Consider the following 12598-nt stretch of genomic DNA (forward strand, 5'->3'; position numbering starts at 1 on the left):
GGTGCAGAAAGCTCCATTTCTCTCTATGGAGTGGCTGTGTGTTGGGACTACCGACCTTGCGGTTAGCAGCCCCCCAAGGCATTACACCACCTGAGCTCCTAACCACTCAATGGCAGATTGGAATCCTCACGCAGGTCTGGGTCATGTGAACCTGCCGCCGCACCCTGACCCCAGGACACTGGGACTCAGAAGGTCCCCGGAGCCACCCCCTCGGAGAAGACAGATCTTGCTGTCCTCGGGCCTCCGCGCTGCCATTCTCTGACAGTAATGCTGGCCTGGAGCAGAGAGAGAAGGCTGGGAGGGGGTGGGGCTGGAGGAGGGAGGCCTGAAGTAGAGCAACAGGCAGACTGCACAGACCCGTCTCCATCTGCTAAACCCAGACGCTTGGGCACGCGGAGTCCTGCAGCCATGCTCCACATGCCCTGGAAATAGCTGCAGACAGCAGGCTAAGAAGGCCGGGCTTGCGTCAGCAGAAACAGCTCTGCTCGGAGGATCAAGGTCAGGGATCTGGTGGGAGCTAGCTGGCCAGCACAGCCTGGCCACTCCCCAGCCCTACCAGCCCGGGCGACCTCTACCCTTTGCACCCACTGAGGCCAGAGCCCAGCATAGGCCAGGTGGCTCTATAATCTTGTCAAATGTGGGACCCTTCACCCACTTTACAGAGGCTGAGAGGAAGGTCACCCACCCAAGGTCATATAGCAATGGTGGGGCAGGAAGCAGAACCCCATTCAAAATCTGAATCCATCCATATGCCAGGCCACCCCACCCCCACCCTGAAAAAAAACCTGCTTCCCACAAAAGCCAGCCCACCACAAAGACCTACTGCCAGTGCAGCCCCATCTGCAGAACCCCCCACCTCACCCCACCCCCACCACAAGGAACGCCTCTTTGTGGCCCATGGTGGCCCAATCAGGGTCCAGACAGGCCAAGAGGGGATGAGGAACAGGAGGCAGGTAGACTCCTACTGCTGGAGAGGGGGAGGGGGAGGCAGCTCCGGCCTTAGGACACTGCCCAGCTGCTGCCTGGGAGGCCTGGGTCACCTCACAGAGAGTCCCCTCCCACTTTCCTGCTCCTGCCCAATTTCCAGGTTTCTGGGTCTCTCGCTCATTACAAAGGAGGCGCCTGCTCTTACGTAAAGGTGCTATTTTCAGCTCTTTGTTGTTTGTTCTTTACTCTGCTGTCACGCCAAAAGGCTCCTCCGGCCCCTGCCCCAAATGCACCACAGGCCCAAGTGGGGCGACCTGGGCCCCATTCATTCTACCGGGAAAATGGGGGGGCTGAGTCCCCTTCTGGAAGGTCATCAGCGGGCCCACATTTCCACACAAGGGGCTGCGGGCAAGAGGGAGACAAGGTCAAGGGCAGCGGATGAGGTTTGGAAGACTAGACCCAGAAAGCCAGGCAAGGAAAGAATCCATTGGCCAGAGGGACAGAGAAAGAAATCTCAGTGCTCCGGACCCAGCCTTGGGGGTGGGAGAAGGCAGCTACCCCAGAAAGAAGAGGCAGTAGTAGGGGTTGGGGATTGGAGCAGTGGTGCTCACCAGAGTGAAAGGTGGCCCCAGTGGGGGTGTGATGGGTCCAGACCCTGGGCTGAGGGCAATCCTGGGCTGGGCAGGCGGGGTCTGACCCTCATGTTTTCCCAGCATGGGGTAGGAGCGGAGGGCTGCAGGCTGGAGGGGAGGTGGGAGGAGTGGGCTGGGAGAGCCCATGCTCCCTGGTGGGCTGAGACGGTGAGACGTCCCAGTGCTGGGCCAGCTCCTTACTCCTCTCCACTGCATCCACTCCTGCTGGACTACGTCTGACCACCAAATCACTAACAGGAAGAGGGTCCCCGGGAAGTGATGCTGCTTTCCAGCGGTGCCTGCTCCCCTGCCAGTTCCTTCCCACAGGCTCACAGTGCGTTGGGAGAGAGGACTTGGGCCCTGACGGCTGTGTGGCCCAGGACGCCAAAGACAGGGCTGGAGGGGCCCTTAGGTGCAGGCATGAGCAGCCAGGGCTCCCTGGTGGCACGCAGGGTGTCGGTGAGCCTGGCTGGGGCAAATGGCTCATCATCAAACCTCCAATTGCAGCCCCCTCCCACCACCCCCTGCCCACTCCCATCACGAACACAGAACAGCAGCGCCTGTGACAGCCACACGGCGGCCAAGGACGTTTTCACGTCATGGGCCAGGTTTGTGAGCCTCCCCATGGCCCACCTGTGCACATCTCACCTGGTGATGGCAGCAGTCCCTGGCCTGCTGCCAGGTCTCCATCTAAGCACACTTATAAACAAGCAGGAGCCCTGGTTGTGCGATGGTTCTTGGCTGAGAACCCAAAGGTTGGGGGTTCGAATCCACCAGCTGCTCATGGGAGACCGCTGTGGCAGCATGAAGACCGACAGCTACCTGAGGACGCGCTGTCCTGCAGGGATGCTGGACATCAGGATGGAAGAGGTCCACAGGTTGTAATAAAGCAGCACTTGGTTTGAGAGTGTGTTTCCTTATGCTGAAAACTGTACTTTGTTACAGGATGTGGCATGAAGAGAGAATAGAATTTTTCTACCAATGTGCTGAAGCCTCCTCACACGTGTAATGTTTCCTCTGTAATCGCATGTATCTTAAACGCTTTAACACATCAATTTGCTCAGAAGGGGCCCCAGGCTTCACCACCTGCCAAAGAAGTCCCTGCTGGAGAGAGGTTCAGACCGAAGCCAGGACGTAGACCAGCTTTCCCCTCTCCTACTGGGAGAATCCGGGCTCACAGGTGTGCAGGGGCCAGCCCCTGAGGACTTGGCTTTTGTGGGTGCTGGCACCCCACCCAAGTCACCCAGGCACACGCTTACAGCTACAGAGGCAGGCAAAGGCTGGCGGGAAGGAGGAGCCCATATCCTGGGACCAGGTGGACCTGCAGCCGCTCTGCAGGCCCTTGGTGCTTCCAGAGAACGTACGGTCCTGGGGGTGCAGGGGTGGAACAGGGCGCATGTCAAGGCATTTCAGGATAGAGTGGGATGCTTCTCTCGGGGGGCGGGGGGGGGTGCCAGCATGAGCCTCACTGTGGCCCCATGGACGCTTGGCCACTCCTGGACGGCAGACAGGGAACCAATCTACCTGTGAGCATGCCTGAACAGCCATAGCTATAGCAGCCCCTCCAGGCCACCTTACCACCCTGCTCCTCAGAGGCCCCTCCACAGTGTAGGGGAGAGATCCCGAAAGGTACGATAGGATTCTGCTGGCAGACGCATGCATACACGCACACCCACACGCTTGCACGCATGCACACACGTGCGTGCACCCTGGACTTGCTGTTTGGTCTCATCCCACCCTCTGGCCCACTTCTCAGAGTGTGACCCATGTAGCTGTTCCCATCATTTGATTCTAGCTGCCTCTCTGGGAGAGCCATGTCTCTTGCTCGGCCCTGCCAGTGGCCAAGGTACCAGCCTGGCACACCGGGGCTCTCAGGAACTGCGTGCTGCATAGAGAAAGGAGCAGGGGAGAAGCACATGACTGTGTGCATGGGACTATCCTTCCTGCTCACCCATGGCAGGGGAAGGCTTACTCGGGAGAGAATTCCCTAAGCCCACCCAGGGTGGACCTACGGGAGAACTACAGCAGGAAGGAGCGAGGACACTGGGCAGTGTGCGCCCTGCTTCTTGGAAGAGCTGCCTTGGCCACCTGGGCTCTCTGCAGCTGGAAGCTCCAAGACCGGTTCCAGCCCCCCACCACCCTGCTCGCTGGGCTGGAGACCAAGGGGGGCAACCACACCCAGCACCCCTTCCTGCCCTAATGCCAAGGGGGAACCTGCAAGACAGGGCCCTACCTCAAGAATCCCTGGGCAGGCAAGAAGACCTTTCCAGGTACATCGGAGACCTGGCATGCAAAAGCCCTCCGAGCCAGGTAGAAATGATACCAACCAGGGCAAGCCCTAGCAGCCAACTCCTGACCTCCATGGCGGAAGGTTGGCTCTGCCCTGACAACAGAATCGGCCCCTCCGTGGCCCCCACCTCACAGCAGCATCACCACCAGTGGTTTTACCAGTCGATTGTACAGATGTGGAAACTGAGGCTCAGGGGGCTCAAGTCACCTGCCCACAGTCCCACGGCAGCAAGGTGGCTGGGCTGCAAGCAGTGAGGGATTCACAGAGCAGCCCTGCCTGCTGCTTCTGGCCCAGCATGCCCTGGGGCTGCTCCCCTGGCCAACAGCTTTATGGGGACATATCAGAGGTAGAAAAACACTCCCAGGGCCAGCCCTGTATTCCACAAATGGAGAATAAACACGATTTGTCATCAGGGTGGCTACATCTGATTCCCTTTGATGGATGGTGTCTGGTTTGGAGGAAGCGCTGGCGACAGGTTTAACCTGGGACTGCTGCCTGCACAGCACGAGCCTGGCAACTCGGCTACGTGGAAACTGGCTCCCTTTGGGGCCACTGACTGGGGCATCTGGGTCACTGATACCAGATGCCTGATGCCACCCTGTCGGAACGTGAGAGCCAAGCAGTCTGCTACCATGCAGAAGTACGCCCGAGGGTGCTGGGGAGGGTGGTTTGATCTCCATATCTGTCTCATAATTGATTCCAGAGACCCCGTGGTGGGCCAGGCTCTGGGGACACGGACAGGGAAGAAGGTGGCTCCTGACTGTGTCCTGGCAGCTTCCCCATTTTCTGGAGAAGGCAAATGCTGGAGCAGGCTGAAGTCGTAGGACGGGCCTTAGAGCTACGCTACGCCAGCCCTATGGGCAGCGTCAGCAAAGACATTGTGGCCACAAGAAAGTGGCACCTTTGGTGATTGAGCTCTGGGGAACCACTTGTGACTCAGCATTGCCACAGCCAGAACTGGCTGGTGCGTGGCACTGTCACCGGGCACTCGGTGTGGATCAGGACTTTCCCTCTGCTCAAGTTCTCTCGGGGGACGCAGCTGCGGCCCTTGTCTGAACACGCAGAGCCCCGCTAGGCTGGCAACTCCCAACCAACAGAGTTGGCAGCGCCTTGGTAGTCTGCCTTAGTTGTACGGATGGGGAGACGGAGGCCAAGAGCAGTGGGGGGGCTTTCCCAGGGGGCCCAGTGCATGGAAGACAGAGTGGAGGCAGAACGGGGGCTGGGTTTGGGGGAGTGGCTTCCTGGGTGGTGGTGAGGCCTATGGGGTCTCCAGGCTGAGGCCTGCTGGGTGCACAGGCAGGGCTCAGCAGGCAGAACTGGGCAGCTGCAGGGGCTACCACCACCTTTCTTAGCAGCCTGGGCTGCAGCATCCCTCAGGCCCCTCACAGCCCACACCGAGATAGTTGGTTCGTGGGAATGAATCCATTCATCTTGGTAGAGACCCACCCTTGTCTCCTCTCCACAGTAACCGGGTCCCTGTGAGAACACAGCCAGGCCCCACCATTGTTCCAACAAGCCAGTGGCTCCCACCCCGCTCAACGAGAACCTACGTCTTCAGCATGTGAACCCCTGAGCTCCATCCAGCCTTACCGGCCTCTCTAGTTCTCAGACACCCCTGACATGCCCCCCCCCTCCACCAGGAAGCTTGCACCTGCTGTTCCCAAGCTTGTGACACTCCTCCCCCCAAAATAGTTCCTCCCTAAGCTCTTTCACGTCTGAACTCAGTGTCATTTCTCGGCCATTCAATCCCTCCCGACCCTCCCTGCCCCCTGCATCTCCTAATGCGCAGCCCCCACCGGGTTTATTTTCCAACTTAGCCTTTTCACCTCTTAACTAAGTGGCATGCACAGTTATGTCGCTGTGCTTATTTCCTGTCATCCTGCTCTACTGGAAACTGCAGACTAGGAAGGTCTCTTTGCAGCTGTTCACGACTGCATCCCAGCACGCAATGCTCAGCAAATACCTGTTGTAGAGTTCAGAGGAAAGCAGATGAAGAGATGGAGACCCGGGTGGGTGGATGCATGTGAACTGTGCCCCCCACAGAGATCTGTTGGAGTTCAAACCCCTGTCCTGTGAAGGGGCCCTTGTTTTCCAAGAAAGTTCTTGGCAGATGTATCTGTTACGTTAACAGGGTGGTACTGGAGTAGCAGGGAGGGCCATAAAGTAAGCCCTGGTGTTTTATAAAGGTAATTAATAGTCACAGAAGCAGAGATGCCTGGGAAAGATGTCCTGTAAGGGCCCACCTGCAGCCAAGGGGTACCCAAATCCTGGGGTGTTCCTAAGTCCAAAGAGCTGAGGAAGGTACCCACACCCTACCCCAGTCAAGAGGGCATGAGGTCAGACTTCTAGCTGCGATTGTGAGGTGACAGCTGGCTTCTATTGATCACAGCCACTGCGTGGCCAGCCTCAGGGGCACAAGGAGGCTTGGGTTGGAATCCTGCTCCCCCTCCCCCATCACTTACTAGCTGTGTGACCTTGGAAAAGTCATCCTCCTCTCTGAGCTCTGGGATTCCTCTCTGTAAAACAGGGTCCCATAGGACCGGTCCCACTATGAGACACGATGTCCCTCACTGACCCCTAACACTACGGGGACAACACTGGAGATACAGTGTAGGAATTGCACCCAATCTGACCCCACCACACTGAGGCAAAACACTAAGGATGTGCAACAGAGCAGCAAGGGGAACAGAGCAACAGAGTCCCCAGGGAGTACCCAAAATAGACTTTGGGGCCAGGGCGGGGCACTCCATCAGACTTGACCAGAAAACACTCCTAAAGGTCAACAAACAGACCTTGAACTATTTACAGGCTTTTGTCATTAGTTTTTGTTGTTGCTTTGTTTTGTTTTGTTGCTTTGTTTTTTTCTGTCTTGGTTTTTGTGCATAGTATTATCTGCAAGTCTATCTAGATAAGATAGGCATCATAAACAATCTGGAGGAGAAAACAAGGGACCGAAGGTTGTGGGGGAACATGGGAGAGGGGGAGGCAGGGGAAAGGAAGTGGGTGTTAACAAGTGGGTTCCCTTGTTCCCAGGGACAAGGGAACACAAGTGATCCAAAATCGATGGCAAGGAGGGTGTAGGAGGCCTGGTAGGGCAATGTAACAGAAAAGAATTACTGAAACCCAAATGAAGGCTGAGCATGATAGTGGGACAAGAGGAAAGTAAAAGGAAATAGAGGAAAGAACTAGGAGGCAAAGGGTCATTTATAGAGGTCTAAGTAAAGGCATGTACATATGTAAATATATTTATATATGAGGATGTGGAAATAGATCGATAAGTGCATATATTTATAGGTTTAATACTAAGGTAGCAGATAGACATTGGGCCTCTACTCAAGTACTCTCTCAATGCAAGAACACTTTGTTCTATTAACCTGGCATTCCATGATGCTTATGTTCCTGACACAATCGCTGAAGACAAAGTGGGTACATAAGCAAATGTGGTGAAGAAAGCTGATGGTTCTCGGCTATCAAAAGATATAGCGTTTGGGGTCTTAAAGGCTTGAAGATAAACAAGCGGCCATCTAGCTCAGAAGCAACAAAGCCCACATGGAAGAAGCACACCAGCCTGTGTGATCATGAAGTGTTGATGGGATCAGGTATCGTGCATTAAAGAACAAAAAATCTTATCATTGTGAATGAGGGGAGTGCGGAGTGAGACCCAAAGCCCATCTGTAAGCAACTGTACATCCCCTAACAGAAGGGTCGGGGGAGAGGAGATGAGCCAGTCAGAGTGCAGTATAGCACCGATGAAACATACAACTTTCCTCTAGTACTTTAATGCTTCCTCCCCACACCCCCCACTATCATGATCCCAATTCTACCCTACAAAGGTGGCCAGACCAGAGCATGCACACTGGTACAGATAAGAGCTGGAAACACAGGGAATCAAGGACAGATAAACCCCTCAGGACCAACAGTGAGAGTAGCAATACCAGGAGGGGAAGGGGAAGGTGGGGGGAGAAAGGGGGACTGATCACAGTGATCTACATATAACCTTCTCCCTGGGGGAAGGACAACAGAAAAGTGGGAGAAGGGAGCCATCAGTCAGTGTAAGACATGAAAAAATAATAGTTTATAAATTATCAAGGGTTCATGAAGGAGGGAGGGTGGGGGAGGGAGGGGGAAATGCAGAGCTGATACCAAGGGCTTAAGTGGACAGAAAATTATTTGAGAACGATGATGGCAACAAATGTACAAATGTACTTGACACAATGGATGGATGGATGGTTTGGGATAAGAGCTGTATGAGCCCCCAATAAAATAAAACGAAAGAACAGGGTCCCAGGGAGGTGGCATCAATTCTGACTCACAGTGACCCTCCCCGACAGAGCAGGACTCCCCGACAGACTGCCCCCCCTCTGAGAGCAGATCCCCCCAGGACATCTGGTGCACAGCTTCTCTTACTCACTCGGCCTCTACCTCCTTTTCAGAGGAAAAGCGTTCCTTGGGACCCCTCTCCCGGGCAACGGAAGACTTTTGTGCTTTCGCCCACAGTCCAGAATAAAGTACAGAAACAACTGACATTGCAGCCCCACGTGGGAAACACTGTCTAAGGGGATTTGAACCGCTGACCTTCCCTTTACCGGTCAAGCGCTTAACCATCGAGTCCCCGGGCTCCTTCAAGCAGATGCATTTGCAAAGCGTTATCCCAGTGCCACAGAGTCCACACCAAGCCGGCTGGTATTACCGCTGAGAAGAAGGCAGCTCATGAAGGGCAGGCCCTGTGCTGGGTGGTAGGGACTCCACGGGGCCTACAGACTCTGTCCTGCCCTCAGGAAGTCAGAGTGACACACAGTATAGAACACCATGAGATGGGGGCCATGAGCAAAGGGGAGCCTGGCCTGCATCACCCACTTGAGGGGATGAGGGGCATGGGCTTGGAAGAGGTGGCTGAGGGCTGGAACACACGCAGGTGATGACCAGAAATGGCCATCCTCAGATGGAGCTCAGAGAGGTGAATCCCCTTGCCTAAGGTCACACAAGGAGCCCTGGTGGCTCTATAAGGTTATGTGTGGGGCTGCCTGTCCCAAGGTCAGCAGTTCAAACCCACCAGCCACTCTGAGGGAGGAAGATGAGGCTGTCTGCTTTACATGATCCGAAACCTTAGATAGCAGTGCTTCCTGAAAGTGGCGGATCCACCACCTGGGGAGTGCTGGAATGCTCCAGGGGCGGCCACAGCAGACACCTTGTCTGACCCTCCATTATGGGTCATGGTATACATGTTTCTAATTGCCAGCGGGGTGCCGAGTAGTTTTATGAAAAGGGGGTGGCAGGCCAGACAGGTCTGGGAACCTATGCCTGACGGGCTGGCTGTGGGTCGGCATGGGCCGGTTGGCAGTGAGTCGGAATGGATCTTGGTGGCAGTGGGTGGAAGCTCTGGGATTTGAGTGCACCGCTGGCTCACCCTGACACCTGAAGACACCTGCCGAAGCAGGGAGCACCAAGGGCCCAGCCCCTCTGCAGGCCGGGGGCAGACGGAGGGGCAGCAGCAGGGTGGGCCGCAGCCCCTGACCTCTGCCCCTAGCCAGGGAAATCCCACAGCCCCACCCCAGCGGGAAGGACGGTACCTCCATCAGGTCTATAAGCCACAGCAGCCGCTCCTGGGGAGGAAGAGTGGGCACAAAAGGCAAAAAGAAGAGTTCATAAAATAAACGTGTGGGTGGGGGCAGCACACCCCCCACATACACACACACTGGCACACAAAGGCAAAATGCAAAATGAACACACCATGCCAAGCCCCTTTCCAGTTTTCCGTGAGCGCAGCGGGGGCGGGAAGACCCTGCCACCCCAGCCAGCGCCCCTCAGTCTGCCTGCCTCCTGGAAGGACACTGGGGCCCAGCGCCTCTGCAGAAATTGCATTTGTCCCTGAGGAAGGCTGCAGGGTGTGGTCACTCACCTAGGGGCCACCCTGGGGCTGCCTGGCAGGCAGAGCCCAGACTGGATTCCCATTTGGCTCAGAACAGGAGAGAGACTGTGTGCAAGATCACATCCCCCATGAAGTGCCCCCCGAAAGAGGTGCTTGCAGAGAGCAGGCTTCCACCAGAGAAGGGCAGAGCTTAGCAGGGAGAGGCATGCCTGAAGGGGCAGAGCAGGCCAGAGTCTGACAAGTGCACCCCAGGGGGCTGTGCATGCGGAAGGCACCAGGTGGGGGGCAAGGGAGGGGGACAGTGATGGTCAGAGAGGGTCTGGCAGTCCCTCAGCCCAATGCTTTCCACGAGTCTCCATGTGCCCAGCATAATGCCCAGGGATTTTCCCTAGCCAGGTTGGGTCAGAAAGAACAGGGAGGGAGGGATGGATGGGGAAAAAGAAGAGCTGATATCAAGGGCTCAAGTAGAAAGAAAATGTTTTGGAAATGACGATGGCAACATATGTACAAATGTGCTTGATACAATGGGTGTATGGAATGTTATAAACGCTGTAAGAGCCCCCCAAAAATGACTTAAAAAAAACAATAGGGAGGTAGCCCTCCCGTGTGGGCAGCCCCCCCACCCCCGCCACCCCATTATTGGCACCCCGTTATTGGCACCCCGTTATTGGTGGTCCCTTAGCCTGGGACACAGGTGTGCTCACATGCCATCTTCCCCAGCACCTGCAGGCACGGTGTCAAGGCCCCAAGGCAGGTGAGGAAACTGAGGTGCAGCATGAAGCTGTAGCTTCTGTTGACAGCTGCTCCTGCAGCTGGTCCTGATGTCTCCTCGACCCCACCTCCAGCCCATCCCGGGCACAACGTGCTGCTTGGGACCCATCCGCTGCCCTCTCCGCAGAAGTGGGGTAAGGGGCTCCAAGACCACCCCTCCCACGGTCTCTAAAACTACCCCGTGGCCTTTCTGAGGTCTGCCTTCTCCCAGATGCCCCAGCAGAGGCCCCTCAGCAGGGCAGGCCAACACTGAGCTGGTTCTGGACTGGCCTGGAGCAGCATGTCTGAGGTAGGGAGAGACCTGGGCTGGAAGAAGGGGGGCACGTGGGTCAACTCCAGGTGCTTCTGACCTGTGCCCCTGCCTGCAACCCCTTCCTGGCACAGTTACCCTGCCTCCAGCGCCTCCAGCCTGACCTGCCTGCAGGAGCCAGCAGGAACCTGAGACCATTCTCAGGTGGGAAAACGGAGGCTCAGAGAGGCCTCCGAGGCTAGCACTCGCCCCCCACCTGCTGGCTCACACCCCCAATTCGAAGGCAGCCCTGACAGAATGATAGGCAGTCGCTCTGAGGTTTGAGGACAGAAATGCCACAGAAGGCCCCATGGACATTGCCAAGGTCAGGCTCAGTGGAGCTGGACCCACAGGGGGAACCGCTCCCACAGGGTCAAACACAGGCAGAGGTGGGGGCTTCGCCCCGGCCAGAGGCTTGTCTGGAGCCAGGTGGTGACAAGGCCCAGATGCAGGAAACCAGAGCTGGGGAGAAGGTCTGTGCACTGTGTCAGCCCCTCACTCCCAGCCCAGGCTCTTCACGTCCAACATCAACACCCGTCCATGAATGGCTGTGCCCACGTGGGTGGCGAGGCCTTCCACCTGTCCCTGTCTTCCGAAGGCCTCCTGGAGCTAATGTCCGCCTAGCTCTGTAAAGACTTCGTCTATCCTGTCCTATACAGTTGCTAAGAGTCAGCATCGACTCCGTGGCAGGGATTTTGTTTGTTGTTTGTTTTAGCATCCTGGGGGCAGGTTTGAACCCTGGACTATACCAGGTGCATTCCCAGGGACTGGCAGTCAGAGAACAAGTCAGGTAGGGGACACAGCACCCCCACAATGCACACACCACTGCTACCACCACCGACCAACCCACTGAGTGCTCTCTGGGAGCCAGGCATGGGCAAAGGGCACCTGCACCTGTCCTCTCTCATTTGATCCTCCCCCAGCCCCGCCTCCCCGGTCACCTGTCCTTGGGCCCGTGCCTGGCACGCAGTGGGTGCTCTGTTGATAACTGATTTTATCCAAAGACACTGGGGCTCCAGGGGACCAGGCCCTGGTGAGTGTGGAGCTGGGATTTGAACCCCACCAGTCTCACTCCAGAGCCAGGCTCTGAACTCACCCACCGGGTTGTCCTGCGGGACACAGGGAAGGGTCAACGTCAGAGGCGACTCACCCTGGCTGAGCTGACGGTGGTGGAGGTGCCGCGGCTGCCCGTGGAGGCCGTGTCACTGTAGGAGACCATGGAGTAGGTGTCGCCGACTGCCGGGCCTGGGGCCTGCCGCGCCTTCATTGACTCAATCTCCCGCCTCAGCACCAGGTGGTCGAAGCGGTCCAGGTCTTGAGGGGAGATGGTGCCTCTCACCTCTGAGAGGAGCGAGAACTGGGGCAGGAACAAGCAGGTGTTCATCAGGGACCAGTCTCACTCACTGCCCTCAAGTGGCCTGCACACCAGCTCTGCTGCTGCCCTCCCTCCTTCATCCTCTGTGGCTCCCTATTGTCCTCCCTATTGCCCAAACCACCTTCTCTCCTAAACACGGGGCCCAGTGTTATCCAATTCCTCCTTTCCTCTCTCTACCTGCTCTGCAATTGTACTGTCCATGCAAGATGAGCTCCCTCAGCACATCGTCACACCTAAGTGCCTGGCTATCCATTCCATTCCACTCCGCCTAGAACAGCCTTCTCCCCACTTGGCTCTAAGTCGTGCTCCCTCATTCAGCTGTCTTCCCACCATAACCACTCCCGGCCGGTTGATTCCTTCTTGGCTCAGTTTCTGAACCTCATCAAACCGACCTGCACTAGAGCCAGGTCCTCAGAGCCAGTAGAGCAGGTCAGTCACAGGGAGG

At 56.7% G+C, this 12598-nt stretch overlaps 1 protein-coding gene across 4 annotated transcripts in view; it reads right to left on the reverse strand.

Annotated features, from left to right (window-relative positions):
- WHRN (whirlin) overlaps positions 1-12598 on the reverse strand; it is a 92455-nt gene that overhangs the window by 7362 nt on the left and 72495 nt on the right. For 2 of the 4 annotated variants that reach the window (XM_045296665.1, XM_045296664.1), the window contains exons 7-8: positions 11929-12135; positions 9420-9452 (exon numbers count right to left, since the gene is read on the reverse strand). In XM_045296665.1, the coding sequence (XP_045152600.1) occupies positions 9420-9452; positions 11929-12135 (240 nt within the window). The remainder of the gene's footprint in view (positions 1-9419; positions 9453-11928; positions 12136-12598) is intronic. The other 2 variants (XM_004712545.2, XM_004712544.4) reach the window with 1 other exon arrangement.

The sequence above is a fragment of the Echinops telfairi genome, unplaced genomic scaffold (assembly GCF_000313985.2).
Source record: "Echinops telfairi isolate 266 unplaced genomic scaffold, ASM31398v2 ScPeMD7_7410;HRSCAF=8448, whole genome shotgun sequence".
Lineage (NCBI taxonomy): Eukaryota > Metazoa > Chordata > Mammalia > Afrosoricida > Tenrecidae > Echinops > Echinops telfairi.